Raw genomic sequence first — 17,889 nt, 5'->3', positions numbered from 1 at the left:
TTGTGCCCTTTATTACACTTTGCCTTATTTTCAAAAGCAATTTCTCATGGGGTCCTTTTAAACTTAAATCTGTCTTTTTTTTTCCTATCTTCAGATGGATCGTGAAAACCATATTAGTTTTTATTGTATAGTTCCCTCAAATGTCCCATCCCAATTTAGGGTTTCGCTTTTCGCAACTATCTTCGTTGCCTTTGAACTCATTCAGGTGTTCCCTCTTTCTCTTGCTTGTTGTTGCTGAGGCGTCACCGCCCTTCCTCCCACTTTAAGGATATCTTTCACATTGTTGCAAAAATGAACATTTACTTGTTTTGGGATTCCTTCCACGAGGTCTACTTGGATTCGCAAGCAGGTAATGCACATTATTTGCAGGATTTGGCGAGATGGGAACACCACACTGGCAACGCAGGATATGCGCCTGGGTGCTTGCAGCAGATTCGGTCGTATATTCCATCACGGCGATGTTGACAAATGCAACATTTGCAGATCTGCCAAGCAGCCTCGGCCTCCCACTTTAAGAACTGAGTGAAATCTGGTCCAGTGTTAGAATTGATAATCTATCTAACGTCTCACCTCATTGGCTGGATTTTAAATCATGCTTTAAACGCAATCAACAAAAAAACTGATCAAACACCACCCAGAATAACATGTTAAGACTGTTTCATGGAATTAGTTCAGCCCCATCTTAAATAGTTTTATTGTCAATTATTATTTCATGTTCTGTCTGTATTGAGATATTTCCATTGGATTATTCTAATCTTTACCGAGCACTTTCTTCTTCACTCTACGACCACCTTCGCTCAGCGCCAGATGAGGTTTAGGGATTGTAACAGTTTCCATGACTGTGGTGACCCGGGGTGTGGTTTCTCATTGGAGAGAGTAGCACACAGACACATACACTGTGTACTGACAGTCTCAGCTTGCTAGTGAGGGTGATGGCTGCTGCAAGTTACAAAACAAATCACATCTGCATCTGGATCGCTTTGAGAAGGCTGGATTTGAAAGGTAGGGACATCAGCAGACAAGGCTGGCCGTCAAATCCTGTTTTATTTTGCTATTATACCGACACTTTATGGAACAGAAGGAGGACTGCCCTCAAGTGGTTGGCTAAGATTTACGTAATTTGTGCCTGCGTATATATTTATGGATTCAAATGGCCCAAAATTGCGATCGAAATAATGGGGAGACTAATAACGGGGAGGCTGGCCAATGTCACAGCAAATTCAGGCGAGGGCAGATGTACCATTGAAGGTGGAGATGGAAAAGTTAACGTCCGGGACGTGTCGTTTCTCCGTTCGCTTCGTCTCAACGCCATCTGTTTGTTCTGCATCCCATTCAAATACATCGAGTGGCGTAAAGATCGTGTATTTGTTTGAAATAAACAGCAGCAGAAAGTTATTTTACTCCTAAAATATAATCTAGAGACAATTCCCCTATTATATTTCATTTATAAAATTTATAGAAATACATTACGTAACAGTCCAAAGTTGACATCAGATGAATGCAATACTAATCAGTGTCGTCACAATATATGGCGTCCTGAATGCTTCATTACAATCACAGATTATAGTTACAATGACCCAGATCTTCCAATCATCACTAACACTCATGAAAGTTTCAGCAACCCAACTGTATTGGGTGGGGTGAATGAGTTGGGTGTGTGTGAGTGGTTGGATGAATGGTGGTTGACCTGAGAGAACAAGTGGAGTAAGTGGTCGGTGGCCGGATAAATAGTTGGTGTATGTGTGGTTGAATGAATGGGTGGGGGTAAGCGTGTGGGTGAGAGTGAGCAAATGGATCAGGTAGGAAAGGGGTGATGATGCAACAGAGTCGAGTGGAGAGTGTATTCGGGGAGGTAGTGGTGTGAGAGACAGGTTGTGGAAGGGTAGTTGCTGTTACGCTGGCTAATCTCTGAGTTAGACCAAGTATTAACCAGTGAAACATTTCCAGGATAGGCATCTGTGTAAAACCTGCCCAGTCTCTGACATTGAGCTTAGGGAGGAGACTGTTGGAGAGTAACTTACTAAGCAATTTCAGCACATGTGTGAGTGGGCATCAGAACTTCTGCAGGTTCCTGATGCGCATCTCCCAATCTAACTCTAGATTTTGTTGATACAAATATGAAAGGATTTGCATGAGTATTCATTTCATGCCAAACATACAGCCTGAGGGGTTTTAAATGGTTTCTAGCCACTTGGTATACAATGGCAGGAGAGCCTTAGATAGTAATCTTTCCGTCCTAGACCCATGTGGTGGTTACTATGAGCATTATTGCAGCCCTCAGCAAATAGTCTTAGATGTTGCTAGTCTGCAATACTTGGTTGTCAACAGCTCTTCGCACCAGAAGACTAGCAAGTTTTAGGCAGGCCAAAGGACATCTTTCACCAAGTTGATAGTGCTCCAGCAACGGCTAATATTTATCTCAGTGTGTATCCCTAGGGACAGCTCATAGAGCATAGAGTCCTATGTTATGGAACAGCTCAGCTCAAATGTCAACAAGAATCATTGCATCTCTTTCAAGACCTACTTCAAAAAGACACATTCCAGAAAGAAGTGCTGATGATCACAGTTATTGATTGTCATAACATGCCATCTGGTACATTATTGTGGTTTATAGAAGGCAATCTGCTATTCTTACTTGGTATGCCCTATGTGTGACTCCAGACCCACAACAATGTGGTTGACTCTTAAACACCTTGTGAAATGGCTTAGCAAACCATTCAGTTCAAAGGAAATTAGCAGGGCGGTGGGGGAGAAGGGGGAGTGCAGTGGAAATAAATGCTGGCCTTGTCAGCAACACCCACATCCCATGAAATTATAAATAAAATGTTTCCAATAGCCTTCTCTGACAGTTGCAAGCATCACATTTTTTTCTCAATGGTAAAACAATATATGACCTTGCCCACCTTGGGAAGATGGAACTCATAGTATATCCTTCCATTTGGTGTCACTGCTCACTCGTGCCTGGTGCATGTGACTGTGATGAATCATGCTTTGTCCTTGTCTCTAAGTTACTTGTGATGCCACTTTCTGAGTTTGTCCCTACAACAGTGGTGGCAATTGACATGGTACCATCTTTTTTGTTGTTTTTAACTTCTTCTGGGGGAGTGAATAGACTCTGTCTCCTTTTTGAGTTCAGCTATGGGAGGGTGAGGAGTGATATGGCAGAGCATGCTAGATCTTGCTCCTAGGAGCCTGCAATGGACAGGGTTGGGGAGGAGTTGTAAAGGGGAGCAAGGTGGACTATGCTCCTGGGATTCTGTAATAATAAAGCTTGAGGGGCAAGAATACGGTGCATTTGGTTTATTATTGTCACATGTCTTAACATACAGAGAAAAGTTTCTTGTGCTATACAGACAAAACATACCATTCATTGAGAAGGAAATGAGAGAGTGCAGAATGTAGTGTTACAGTCATAGCTAGGTGTAGAGAAAGATGAACTTAATGCAAGGTAAGTCCATTCAAAAGTTTGACAGTAGCCAGGAAGAAGCTGTTCTTGAGTCGATTAGTATGTGACCTCAAACTTTTCCATCTTTTTTCCCAATGGAAGAAGGTGGAAGAGAGAATGTATGTGGGATCCTCAATTATGCTGGCTGCTTTGCTAAGGCAGCGGGAAATGTAGACAGAATCAATGGATAGGAGGCTAGTTTGTGTGATGGATTGGGCTACATTCGCGACCTTTTGTAGTTCCTTGCGGTCTTGGGCTGAGCAGGAGCCATACTGAGCTGTGATACAACCAGAAAAAATGCTTTCCATGGTGCATCTGTAAAAGTTGGTGAAAGTCGTAGCTGACATGCCAAGTTTCCTTAGTCTTCTGGGAAAGTCGAGGCCTTCACAGGCTTTTTTAACTATAGTGTCTTCATGGGGGGACCAAGACAGGTTGTTGGTGATCTGGGTACCTAAAAACTTGAAGCTCTCGATCCTTTCTACTTCGTTCCCATTGACGTAGATGGGGCACGTTTTCCTTTATGCTTCCTGAAGTTGCTGACAATCTCCTTCGATTTATTGACATTGAGGGAGGGATTATTGTTGCCACACCGGTTCACTAGATCCTCTATCTTATTCCTGTACTCTGTCTCATCATTGTTTGAGGTTCGACCCACTATGGTGGTGTCGTCAGCAAACTTGAAAATCGAATTGGAGGAGAATTTGGCCACACAGTCATAAGTGTATAAGGAGTATAGTAGGAGGCTGAGAACACAGCCTTGTGGGGCACCGGTGTTGAGGATGATTGTGGAGGAGGTGTTGTTGCCTATCCTTACTGATTGTGGTCTGTGAGTAGGAAGTTCAGGATCCAGTCACAGTGAAAGGCCCAGGCCACAGAGTTTGGAGATGAGTTTTGTGGGAATAATAGTGTTGAAGACTGAGCTACAGTCAATAAATAGGAGTCTGACATAGGTGTTCTTGTTATCTAGGTGTTTCAGGGTTGAGTGCAGGGCCAAGGAGATGGTGTTTGCTGTGGATCTGTTGCGGTGATAGGCAAACTGTAGTGGATCCAGGTAGTCTGGGAGACTGGAATTGATTCGTTCCATGACTAGCCTTTCAAAGCATTTCATAAGGATGGATATCATGTGGTCACCATCAGAAAATATGTGTGGTGAGTCTGTATGGTGCTTGTGAATGAAGATCAGTTTGTGGGATTAGGAAACAGGAATTGTTATGGATTGCTAAGAAAGGAGTGATCACATCCTTTGAGGTGAGATGTCCTTGATCTGTCTGACCATGGTGTCTGCCACTCCTCTCCTGATTACCATTGGCCCTTTCTCCTCAAGGGCAGTGATCTTATGCAGCCATTGTTTCCCTTCCCTAGACGTACTATTGGAACCTGTAATCTGCTTTTTTGGTCTGAGGGGGGAAATGTAATTATTGTGAATGAGTGTATTGACAAGTGTGGCTGTGGATGTGTGAAAAGCTCGGCCAATCAGAGTTGACTTGCCAACTAATCAGCATCCTTGAACCATGTGATATAAATTGTTGTGATTATTTGGCTTTGTTGCATTAGTCCTGATAGATGCAAGAATAAAAGTTTCAGCAATGTCTTTCTCTTCAGCAACATTCATGTTCTGTATTACCAAACAACAGTTGAAAAGCTATGCAACATGTCCGAGGTGAAACTAGTGCCAGTGAAGGTTACAGTACTTTGGGTTGCATGAATTTTGATGTCCAGTTGGATGGTGGATGAAGTGTGTTGTGAAGCTGGTAGTGATGTATTATTTGTTACATATTAGAATTATTGTGTGTTGCATAGTTCCTTTTAAAGGCTTGGTCACATGGTCAGTCCATGACATCATCGGCTACTTCATGAGCTTTCTTCTGTCTAGTTTCAGCCACTGTAGAGTAAACAGCTGTCTAATAAACCTGTTCTGTTGTTAAATCAAAAATCCATGTGCTACTTTTTTTTATTTTCCTGCAACAAGTGCTACAAACATAACAGGATCAAAAGAAAACTGGCAACAAGGGGCTGGTTTTAATTCTTCAACTAAAAAAGCAGACAAGAAAAATCAAAATAGCACTTATCATTGGGAGACAATGGGAAGTCCTGACATCAGACAAAATCAATGACAGGTTAGGCAACGTAATCCTGACATCAGATCTGTAAAGGGCAGAAAAGAAGGTTCCTAGTTAATTAAACCAGCAGCCCAAGGAATTGAGGCTGCTGAGTTCACCATGTGTACTGTTACAATACGCACAGATGTTGATTGGGAGAGGAAAGATATTTTGCATAACAGTAAGTCTTTGGAGAAAAATAGCTATAACTATTATTGACCCACACTGCCATAGAATCTGGACTATTTTCCACCAAGGGCATTGTTGTGCAGTTTACAGTGCTAGTGCAAAATATCAAGAAACGTTGGCACCATTGGGCCAATCAAGGAAGAATCTGAGAACTGGAAATCTTAAAGAAAAAGATTTCACTACTATATCCAAGCCAATAAAATACTCAAGAATATTGTAGCCCCTGTTTTCCTAAGCACTATTGGCAGTAAAACTTTTTTAATCCACTAAAGAGTTTGCTTTAACTCAAGAAAATGTTCGTAAAACACATCAGGAAGTAAGCAAAATTTTAGACTATCAGTATATTCCATTGGTCAAAGCAGTATGTTTTCATTGTCATAAGAGAATCAATTAGATGGAAAAAATCATAGCACAGTTCATCAGGACCCTGAAGCACCTCATGAAGCTTGGTGAATTTGGTGGCTTTTGGATGATACCATCTGAGACAGACTCATTGTGGCCTTAGAAATGAAGCTAAACAGAGAAAATTATTAATGGAATGGAACTTAAGATTATAAACAACTTTCAAGATTGCTTTTAAATGGAGCTTGCTGCAAAAGAAATTTCTCAGCCAGGTGCAGGCATGATGATCCATAACATGGGCGCTACCCAGAGGAAGTCCACTCAGCAACAGACATGTTATTGCTGTTCAAAAATGGGCCATTCACAGGCTGGAGCAAGAACAGCCAATGCAAAAATTGTGACAAGATTGGTTACATAACCAGGATTTGCTGGTAGAAAACAACTTTTACAGAAAAAAGTGCGTCTTAAACCAATCTTGATATATCAAAGAAGAAGAAACACATTTTATCAAAATAATTGACTATATAGAAGAAAAGAACAAGATAAATGAAGACTGACACTTATCTGATAAGTCTGATGAAAAATTAAAATTTAAGACATTATTAATTCAAGGCAAATAACACTGATTTTAGGTAATTCCAAAATTGAATGGGAAATCAATCAGAATGGAGGCCAACATAGGTGCTGCTGTCTCCCTAATTTCTGAGATGACTTGCAAACAACATCTGAAGCGCCTATTCTTAAAGCCAGCAGATATTATCTTGATGTACGAATGAAATACTGTCTCTCAAAGGATATATCACTGTTAGAGTAGTTAGGTGGGAAAACCATGGAGCTGCCACTCCATGTCATCGAAGGAAACTTTCCAACTCTCATTAGTCATTCTTGGATAGAGAAGATAAAGTTGAATTGGAATGCTGTGAACAAGTTAGTGGATTCTAAGGCAAACTTACAAGGCATCTTAGAAAAATTCAGTAATGCATTTGAAGAATACACTGGGATCAATGAAAGAAGTTCAAATGTCATTCTAGATTAAAACAGTCAACCTAAGAGTCTCAAGATCAGATCAGTAACTCATGCTATATGTTCAAAGTAGAATTGGAATTAAAGAGAATTGTAGTCACAGGAGTCTTAGAACCCTGTTTGTGACTAGGCAACTCCAGTAGTGACTATAGTGAAACAGGATTGGCACTATTTGTACTTAGAGATTTCAAGACAACAATCGATCCAGTTATCGGCACAGATCAATATCCAATACCGTTGATTGAGAACAAAAGCATTTAAGTAATCTTGAAACAACTTTACATCATCTTCAGATGCATGACCTTCATGTCAGGAAAGATGAATGCAATTTCTTCCAGATTTCTATCCAATATCTAGGCTGTGTCAGTGAGAGCAAAGGGTTATACAAAACACCTAAGAAGATGGGAAGCTGTACAACCAACAAAGATAAAACAACTGAGCTGGTTGCTAGGGTTAATAAACTATTATGGGAAGTTTGTCTCAAACCCAGCAACTGTACTTAAACCACTACACAACTTGTTATGCGCTAAACAAGCATGGCAATGGACACCAGATTGCTAAAAAGCTTTCAACGCAGCCAAAGAAGTATTGAAAAAGTCAGAAGTGTTGATGCATTTCAACCCAAAGTTACTACTACAACCTGCCTATAATGTATTGCTATATGGAGTTGGAGCAGTGGGTCTGAAGAAGAAAGACCAATAGATCTTGCATCACGTATCCTTAACAGTTGGAGAAAAAAAGCGTTGAGCATTTTTTTTAAGGGATTCCCTTCTTACCCTCTTTTTGGTGCCTTCCCAGAAAGTTCCTTGGCCACCAACGTGATTACAGAGTTCAAATATGGAGGAAGTCAGGAGTACTTGTGAGTGTACAATCCCAGGTGCATGGAGCACCCAAGCCCCCTCCATATATGGAAATGAAGCACCAGTGTGTCTGATAAGCATTCATAACATTGTCCTTATTTGGTCAGAAGCAGGAGCCTCAGGCCATAGCTCACTGGACATGTCAGTGTTTGCCCGGCTTGCCGTGACCTGTGTCAGTTCACTTTGGCCTGTCCTATTTCCCATCAGGCCTGGCTGTTTTGGCTGTTGGCCTCCTGGCCACAAGTACCTCCCTCTTGATCCTCTGAGCAAATTAGATCACGAACCTTTTGACCAGGTTCTCTCCCACAAGCAGCTATTGGGATCTCAGACAAAGCTACACTATACTATACTACACTATTGCATCTAATACTTATGTTGTTCAGAATAAAAAAGTGATCATACATCTGCAATACGTTATCAATATACAAACAGTTCATACAAAATCCAATACATTATCAATATACAAATTGAATTCTGTATACATTCTTCAGTAGTCACCAATGCTCTTGTTTGTTCAACATTATTTTGATGTTCAGCCATCGAGTCAGTTTGTTTTCCACCTAACAAACTTCAATGTACCTGGTAGCATTTACAATTAAGTGCAGAAGATGAACAATACAGCAGTATGTGATAGAAGATGAAATCACAAATGGCACAATAATTTGCGCTCCCATTAACCTTTCTAAATACAATTCGCTGTTACATCCATACATTATTGTCTTATCAGGGTCCACCTGATAAGTGTTCCTCCCTTGCATTGGGTCACATCCGGTGGGGTGAACTATAGGTATCCAGGATATTGTGCGGTGCACTCATGTCCACTCAATTCCTCTGACTGGGTGACGGTCACCAGACTGGCAAGGATGATTATCATGAAATATCCCAGGCTTCAATTATCCTGTAAGAGATCAAAGCAGCACCTGTTATTACTTCCAGTTTCTATTTGTCTATGATCTATGTATCCCCCAACCCTTCTCCAGGTGCGGAGATATTAAAGAGGAACTTTTCCACAAATGATATAGGATGCTAACTCATGCAAACTCGACAAATCTTTTCCCTGTAAACTGCTTTAGCACCTCTCCTCAGGATTCCCCTCCTTTTACAATACCAATTATGTCAGGGACAAATTTAGGCCTGACAAGAGGCTTTGGGTGCTTAAATCTGTGCTGACTTCAGCCATGCTAATGAGGTTGGCTTGCCACAGTATGAACTATCAGAGTCTTGTCTTTGGTGGACCTGTTGCCACCGGGTGGCGGACGTTCCCAGTGGAGGTCCCTCTATGGAGGAATCTCCCCCAATTACCTTAGGGACCTGGGGTGGGGGGTGCTGCACACAGCAGTTCCATATAACCATAGGTTTTTTAGGTTCTCGGGCTCCCAAGCTTGCCCCTTCTGTGGTCTTGTGGGGTCTGTGGACCACGTCTATGTTCTGTATCTTAGGTTGCACACCCTTTTTGTTTTCCTGAAAAACCTTTTATTGATGTTTTGTTTGCACTTCAGCCCCACGCTGCTGATCTATGGGCACCTGGTGCGGAGAGGGACGGGTCAGGATGGTGACCTCCTTGTGAACCTGCTCTTGGGCTTAGCGAGACAAGCCATCAATAGGTCCAGGCAGCGGGTGATCGATGGGGTCATCCATCCTGATTGTCCCTCTAACGCAGCTACATTCACGGCCAAGTGTCCCTGGAGCGGGAGCATGCAGTGTCCATTGACGCAGTTGATGCCTTCCACGCCCGATGGGCACCAGAGGGCTGGGATGTATTATTGACCTGATAATCACTTTTTGTTTTAATGTTTTAAGTTTCCTTTGTACTTTTTTGTTTGGGCTATTCCCCCTCCTTTTGGGGAGCTGTCCCTTTTTAATTTGTCTGTAACTTGAGTTGGTTTAATTAGTTGGTACTTTAAAAGAGCTATCTAACGAGTCCTGTCTTTGGCGTGCCTTGTTGCTGCCGGGCAGCGGAGGTCCCCAGTGGAGGTCCCTCAACAGAGGGATCTCCCCCAATTATCTTGGGGACCTGGGGTGAAGGGTGCTGCATGCAGCAGTCCTGTTACCACCGTAGGTTTTTTAGATTCATGGGCTCCCAAGCTTGCCCCTTATGTGGTCTTGTGGAGTCCATGGACCATGTCTACGTCCTGTGTCTTAGGTTGCACACCACCCTTTTTGTTTCCCATGAGAAAGCTTTTACTGATGTTTTGTTTGCACTTCAGTCCCACGCTCCTGATCTACGGGCACCTGGTGAGGAGATCGGCGTCCCGATGCGCCCCTCTCCACGTGAACCTGCTGCTGGGCCTGGCGCAACGTGCCATCGACAGGTCCAGGCAGCAGGCGATCGACGGGGCCGTCCATCCCGATTGGCTACTCCTCTACCGCGGCTACGTTCGCGGCCAAGTGTCCCTGGAGAGGGAGCACGCGGTGTCCATGGGTGCAGTTGATGTCTTCCGCGCCCGCTGGGCACTGCAGGAGTTGGTGTGTGTTATAGACCCTTACAACAACATCTTGATTTAATGTTTTAAGTTTCCTTTGGGCTTTGGTTTCTGTTTGGGCCGTTCCCCCCCCCACTTCCTTTCTGGGGGGGCTGCCCCTCTTAATTTGTCCCTAAGTTAATTTGAGTTCGTTTTACTTGGGCCATTAAAAGAACTACCTAATGAGTCCTGTTGCCCCTCTACTGCGGCTACATTCGCAGCCAGGTGTCCCTGGAGAGGGAGCATACAGTATCCACGGGCGCAGTTGACGCCTTCCATGCCCGCTGGGCACCGCAGGGGCTGGGATGTATTATAGACCCCGACAATCACCTTTTGATTTAATGTTTTAAGTTTCCTTTGGACTTCATTTTTTGTTCGGGCTGTCTCCCCTTTTTGGGGAGCTGCCACTTTTAATTTGTCCCTATGTTAATTTGGGTACATTTACTTGTTTGGTGCCTTAAAAGAACCACCAGAAAAGAAGTATTTGATGAGTCCTAATTGATGGTTAAATCAGGGAGTCTCATGCTTCCTACTTAAAGCAGGTGTGTCAGTCTCCCAGTCTGCATTCAACAGAGAGCAACTGGAGAACTGGCTGTATACAAATGTATGGTGTAAATAAAATAACTTGATGATGGAACTTTCGCCTCTGTGGAATTATTACCATGGCAACGAGGAAAAACGGGTGACCTGAAGGAACTTGCTGAATCACACACATATTGAGGGTACACTGTTGTTGAGAAAATATGCCATTTTTGGAAAGTTGGATTCTTTCGACCCTGCAGTGGAGGACTAGGCCCAGTATGTGAAAAGGATAAAGTATTTCTTCAGGGCAAACAGCATAACCTCAGATGAGAAGCGAAGGGTTATCCTGCTGACTGCATGTGGGCCAGCAGCTTTTTCAATTATGCACAGTTTAACTTTCTCGGAGGCACTGGACACAAAGTCCTTCCAAGGGTTTTCAAACTTAGTTCAAGAATGTTATCACCCTCAGCCACCCCTGATCCTGCGGAGATATCATTTTTACTCCACATTTTGGGAAGTGGGGGAGTCAATCACCAGTTTCCGAACAAGGGTAAGGCATCTGGTGGAGGCTTATGAATTCGGGGGACGCTAAATGAGATGCTCCGAGGCCGATTGGTGTGCGGAATTAACAAAAACTATACAGAAATGCCTTTTGATGGAGGCCCGGCTGGACTGTAAACAGGTATTACAGCTGGCCTTGTCATTTGGAAAAGCGGCAAGCGGAGCGCATGAGCTCCAAGGTATCCCGATGGAGGTAGAGGCCAACACCAGAGAGACTGTGTTGGGGACTACTGCTATGGGGCAGGCCTATACATAGCGGCCTTCCGGAAGGATTCCGATATGAGGGAGACCAAGTCTACCTCTTTAACCACACCTAGATAAGGTCAGGTTAAAGCCAGAGTGAGAGCAGTTCCTGTACAGCCCCACCTGACACGACATTGCAATGGTTGCCAGTGTCAGGTTGCACAGAGGAAAAGCAAGCCTCCTAAACCAGCATGGCTGAAAAGAACATGTAGGCCTAGGGACAGGACATTGCAAAACCTGGAGGCTCCCCCTACCTCTGACAAGGAACAGCTACTGTACATAGCGATGACAAAATCAGAACCCGTCACATTATTAGTGAGATTGAATGGACGTCCAATGTTAATGGAGGTCGACACAGGCATAACAATCATAGGGGAGACAATGTTTAACAAAGTACACACTGGACTCCAACCCTTAGCCCTGACCAAAACTTTGGCAAGGCTGAGGATCTATACAGGGGAATCACTGAAAGTGATGGGTACAACACCAGGTTAAAGTCCAATAGGTTTATTTGATAGCAAAAGTCACTAGCTTTCAGAGCGCTGCTAATTCATCAGGTAAGTGGGAGTTCTGTTCACAAACAGGACATATAAAGAGACAAACTCAATTTACAAAATAATGGTTAGAATGCGAGTCTTTACAGATAATCAAGTCTCAAAGGTACAAACAATGTGAGTGGAGAGAGGGTTAAGCACAGGTTAAAGAGATATGAATTGTCTCCAGCCAGGACAGTTAGTGAGAGTTTGCAAGCCCAGGAAAGTCGTGGGGGTTACAGATAGTATGACATGAACCCAAGATCCCGGTTGAGGCCATCTTCGTGTGCGGAATTTGGCTATCGGTTTCTGCTCAGTGGCTCTGCGTTGTCATGTGTCATGAAGGTCGCCTTGGAGAACACTTACCGGAAGATCAGAGGCCGAATGCCCATGACAGCTGAGGTATTCCCAACAGGGAGAGAACACTGTTGCCTGGTGATTGTTGAGCGGTGTTCATTCATCCGTTGTTGTAGCGTCTGCGTGGTCTCCCCAATATACCATGTCTCGGGACATCCTTTCCTGCGACATATCAGGTAGACAACATTGGCCCATTTGCAAGAGTATGTACCGTGTACCTGGTGGATGGTGTTCTCAGGTGAGATGATGGCATCTGTGTTGATGATCTGGCATGTCTTTCAGAGGTTGCTGTGGCAGGGTTGTGTGGTGTTGTGGTCATGTTCTCATGAAGGCTGGGTAGTTTGCTGCGGACAAATGGTGTGTCTGAGGTGCGGTTGTTTGAAGGCAAGAAGTGGGGGTGTGGAGATGCTCGTCTTCATCAATGACATATTGAAGGATCCGGAAAAGATGTCGTAGCTTCTTCTCGCTGGGGAAATACTGGACGACGAAGGATATTCTGTCCCATGTTTGTCTTCTGAAGTAGTTGGTGCGGTTTTTCACTGTGGCGTGTTGGAACTGTCGATCAATGAGTTGGGCACCATATCCTGTTCTTATGAGGGCATCTTTCAGTGTCTGGAGGTGTCTCTTGCGATCCTCCTCATCTGAGCAGATCCTGTGTATATGGAGGGCTTGTCCATAGCGGATGGCTTCTTTAACGTGTTTAGGGTGGAAGCTGGAGAAGTGGAGCATCACGAGGTTATCCATGGGCCTGTGGTACAGTGAAGTGCAGAGGTGACTGTCCTTGATGGGGATGCATGTGTCCAAGAATGCAACTGATTCTGGAGGGTAGTCCATGGTGAATCTGATGATGGGATGGAACTTGTTGATGTCATCATATAGTTGTTTCAGTGACTGTTTATCGTGAGTCCAAAGGAAGAAAATGTCATCATTGTATCTCGTATATAGCATTGGTTGAAGGTCCTGTGTGGTGAAGAGGTGTTGTTCGAACCTGTGCTCGATGATGTTGGCATACTGAGGTACGAATTTGGTCCCCATGACTGATCCGTGTGTCTGGATGAAGAACTGGTTGTTGAAGGTGAAGACGTTGTTGAAGGTGAAGACATTGTTGTCCAGGATGAAGTGATGAGTTGTAAAATTGCATTTGGAGACTGGCAGTTATTGACATTGAATACTGAGGCAGTTGCAGTAATGCCACCATCGTGGGGGATGCTGGTGTAGAGTGCTGAGACATCCATTGTGATGAGGAGTGCTCCAGGTTCGACTGCTCTACATGTGCTGAGTTTCTGTAGGTACTGTTGTGACAAAAGCTGGGACTTGCCTGAGCTCGCAAAATCTCACTACCTGTCCTGGCTGGAGACCATACACATCTCTTTAACCTGTGCTTAACTCTCTGTCCACTCATATTGTCTGTACCTTTTTAAGACTTGATTACCTGTAAAGACTCATTCCAACAATTATTTTGTAAATTGGGTTTGTGTCTTTATGCCCTGTTTGTGAACACAATTCCCACTTACCTGACGAAGGAGCAGCGCTCCAAAAGCCAGTGGCTTTTGCTACCAAATAAACCTGCTGGACTTGAACCTGGTATTGTGAGACTTCTTACTGTGTTCACCCCAGTCCAGTGCCGGCATCTCCATATCATGACTACCATTGACACCGCAAACTGCTGGCTCCAAGTGGAGAGGATCTTCAAGAAGATCACACATATCAATACAGACATCAAGTTTCTACAAAGATGCAAGAAAGCAGACAAGATACCTAAAGGATTACAGATCACGAACCCACTCAGGTCAACCGATAACACAGACTACGCTGAGAGACTTTGCCGTCGCACTTCTCTCACACTCCTCAACCACCTCGTACACCAGCTCTACAGCAAACGCCACATCCTGGAAACAAAGATCGAGTCCATATTCTCAACTTGCACTCAGGACGTAGACCAGCTGCAAAACTCTGCCAAGCAAATGAGACAAAGGAACTACACCATCTACATGCACACCAAGAACAGGAAGCATGACAAACTCGGCAGCAGCAACCAAGCCTCCCCATTACCACAGTAGAAAATAGTACCACTTCAGGGAAGTCCATTGTCAATTTGTCAGACTACACACTTCGACCAGTTGAAATCAAAGTTCTCAGACGAGGGCTCAACTTCTGCCCCACCACAAAAATAGACCCCGTCAGTCTTGCAGCAGACACAGAGGAGTTCATCAGGCAAAAGAGGCTGCAGGAGTTCTTCCACAAACCCCAAGAGGCCAACAGCGAACACAATGAGGCAGCCAATGAACCGGAACAGCCGACAGATCTGCAGTGCAGCAACCGAAGAAGGAAGAGTCGAATTGGACTCCTCCAGAAGATTGCTGCCCTCGACATGTATGCCCAAGCCGTCAGGAGGTGCATCAACACCAGATTCACAAGACAGCCCCGAACATCACCCAAGCAAAACACAATGCCACCCATGCTCTCAAGAGCAACTGCAACATTGTCATCAAACCAGCAGACAAAGGAGGGGCCATTGTCATACCGAGCAGAATGGATTATTGCAAAGAAGTGTACTGACAACTGAACAACAAGGAACGCTACAGACAGTTACTCGCAAATCCGACCAAAAAACACACCCGTCAACTGAACAGGCTGATCAAGACCTTATGATCTGGACCTTCAGAGCACCTTCCGTGTTCTTCCCGCATTGGAGATCTCTACTGCCTTCCGAAGATACACAAGGCAAACACGCCCGGCCATCCCGTCATATCGGGCAATGGGACCTTGTGTGAGAACCTCTCCGGCTATGTCGAGGGCAACCTGAAACCCATTGTACAAAGAACCCCCAGCTTTTGTTGTAACGCTGCGGACTTCCTACAGAAACTCAGCACACATGGAGCACTTGAACTAGGAGCACTCCTCGTCACAATGGATATTTTGGCACTCTACACCAGCACCCCCCACGACGATTGGCACTGCTGCAACTGCCTCAGTACTTAATGTCGACAACTGCCAGTCTCCAGATGCAATTTTACAACTCATCCGCTTCAACCTGGACCACAGTGTCTTCATCTTCAACAACCAGTTTTTCATCCAGACACACACAACAGCCATGGGGATCAAATTCGCACCTCAATATGCCAACATTTTCATGCACAGGTTTAAACAAGACCTTCAACCAATTGCTATACACTAGATACATTGATGACGTTTTCTTCCTTTGGACTCATGATGCCGTCATATTAGTTGTTTCAGTGATTCTTCACCAACAAGTTCCATCCCATCATCAGACTCACCATGGAATATGCTCCAGAATCGGTTGCATTCTTAGACATAGCATCTCTATCAAGGACGGTCACCTCTGCACTTCACTGTACCGCAAGCTTACGGATAACCTCATGATGCTCCACTTCTCCAGCTTCCACCCTAAACACGTTAAAGAAGCCATCACCTATGGAATAGCCCTCCGTATACGCAGGATCTGCTCAGATGAGGAAGATCGCAACACACACCTCCAGACGCTGAAAGATGCCCTCATTAGAACAGGATATGGTGCTTGACTCCTCGATCGACAATCCTGATGCGCCAAAGCAAGAAACTGCATCAACCTCCTCCAGAAGACAAACATGGGACACAGTGGATAGAATACTCTTTTGTCATCCAGTACTTACCTGGAGCAGAGAAACTATGACATCTTCTCCAGAGTCTTCAAGATGTCATTGATGAAGATGAACATCTCGACAAGGCCATTCCCACACCCCCACTACTTGCCTTCAAACAACCGCACAACCTCAAGCAGATCATTGTCTGCAGCAAACCACCCAGCTTTCAGGAGAACAGTGACCACGACATCACAAACCGTCACAGCAACCTCTGCAAGACATGCTGGATCATCGATACAGATGCTGTCATCTCACATGAGAACGCTTTTCCCCAGGTACATGGTACATACTCTTGCAACTCGGCCAAAGTTGCCTACCTGACACCCTGCAGGAAAGGATATCCTGAGACATGGTACACTGGGGAGACCATGCAGATGCTACAACAACAGATGAATGAACACTGCTCGACAATCACCAGGCAAAAGTGTCCCCTTCCTGTTGGGGAGAATACTTAAGTGGTCAAGGGCATTCAGCCTCTGATCTTTGGATAAGCGTTCTCCAAGACGGTCTTCATGACGCACGACAACACAGGTTCGCTGAGCAGAGACTGATAGCCAAGTTCTGCACACATGAGGATGGTGTCAACTGGGATCTTGGGTTCGTGATACACTATCTGTAACCCCCCGCGACTTGCCTGGACTTGCAAACTCTCATCAACTGTTCCGTATGGAAACAATACACATCTTTTTAACCTGTGCTTAACCTTCTCTCCACTCATGTTGTTTGTACATTTTAAGACTTGATTACCTGTAAAGACTTGGATTCCAACCGTTATTTTGTAAATTGAGTTTGTGTCTTTATATGCCCTGTTTGTGAACAGAACTCCCATTTACCTGATGAAGGAGCAGCGCTCTGAAAGCTAGTGGCTTTTGCTACCAAATAAACCTGTTGGACTTTAACCTGGTGTTGTGAAACTTCTTACTGTGTTTACCCCAGTCCAACGCCGGCATCTCTACATTACAACAGATGTTCCAGTTGCATATGGGAAACAATTAACTCCCATTCAGGTTAGATTCGGTTCTGAGCCTTCACAACCAAACACTATCAGGGCGAAATTGGCTAAAAGAGATCCAGCTAGATTGGTCAAATATCTTCCAGCTGGAAAATGGTCACATGAGTAAAGCCATGAGCAAATATCTGGAGGATTTTTGGGAAGGCCTAGGGACAATCAAAGGATCATGGTAAAACTGCCCGTTGACCTGGCGGCTGTCCCAAAGTTTTGCAAAGCCCAATCGATACCATTTGCATTAAGGGAAAAGATTGATGCGGAAATCAAAAGATTACTGCATGAAGGAATAATAAAACAGGTTTGCGGAATGGGTGGCACCTGTGGTTCCTATCTTAAAGCCAGATGGCTTGGTGCGCCTTTGCGGCAATTTCAAACAGACGATAAATCGTTCCTTTCACCTAGTCAAATAGCCAATTCCCAGGATTAAGGAGCCATATGCAAAGTTGGCAGGAGGACTTGTATTTACAAAACTGGACATGAACCATACATACCTGCAACTATGACTGGATAAGGATTTGCAAAATTTTGCCATAGTAAGTACGCTGAAAGGCCCCTTCCAGTATAAAAGTATAAACTTTCCAGTATAAACCCCTATGGGGT

The 17,889-nt window shown here is 44.3% G+C and overlaps 1 protein-coding gene across 1 annotated transcript in view; it reads left to right on the top strand.

Annotated features, from left to right (window-relative positions):
* Positions 1-469: 469 nt before the first annotated feature.
* LOC145350708 (chitin synthase chs-2-like) overlaps positions 470-17,889 on the top strand; it is a 206,058-nt gene continuing 188,638 nt past the window's right edge. Inside the window, exon 1 of the mRNA XM_080199914.1 lies at positions 470-1,002. Within this exon, the coding sequence (XP_080056040.1) occupies positions 933-1,002 (70 nt within the window). The 5' untranslated portion in view covers positions 470-932. The remainder of the gene's footprint in view (positions 1,003-17,889) is intronic.

The sequence above is a fragment of the Carcharhinus amblyrhynchos genome, chromosome 12 (genome assembly GCF_965287045.1).
Source record: "Carcharhinus amblyrhynchos chromosome 12, sCarAmb.v2.hapA, whole genome shotgun sequence".
In the NCBI taxonomy this organism is placed as follows: Eukaryota; Metazoa; Chordata; class Chondrichthyes; order Carcharhiniformes; family Carcharhinidae; genus Carcharhinus; species Carcharhinus amblyrhynchos.
This window is presented reverse-complemented; position numbering and strand designations above follow the sequence as displayed.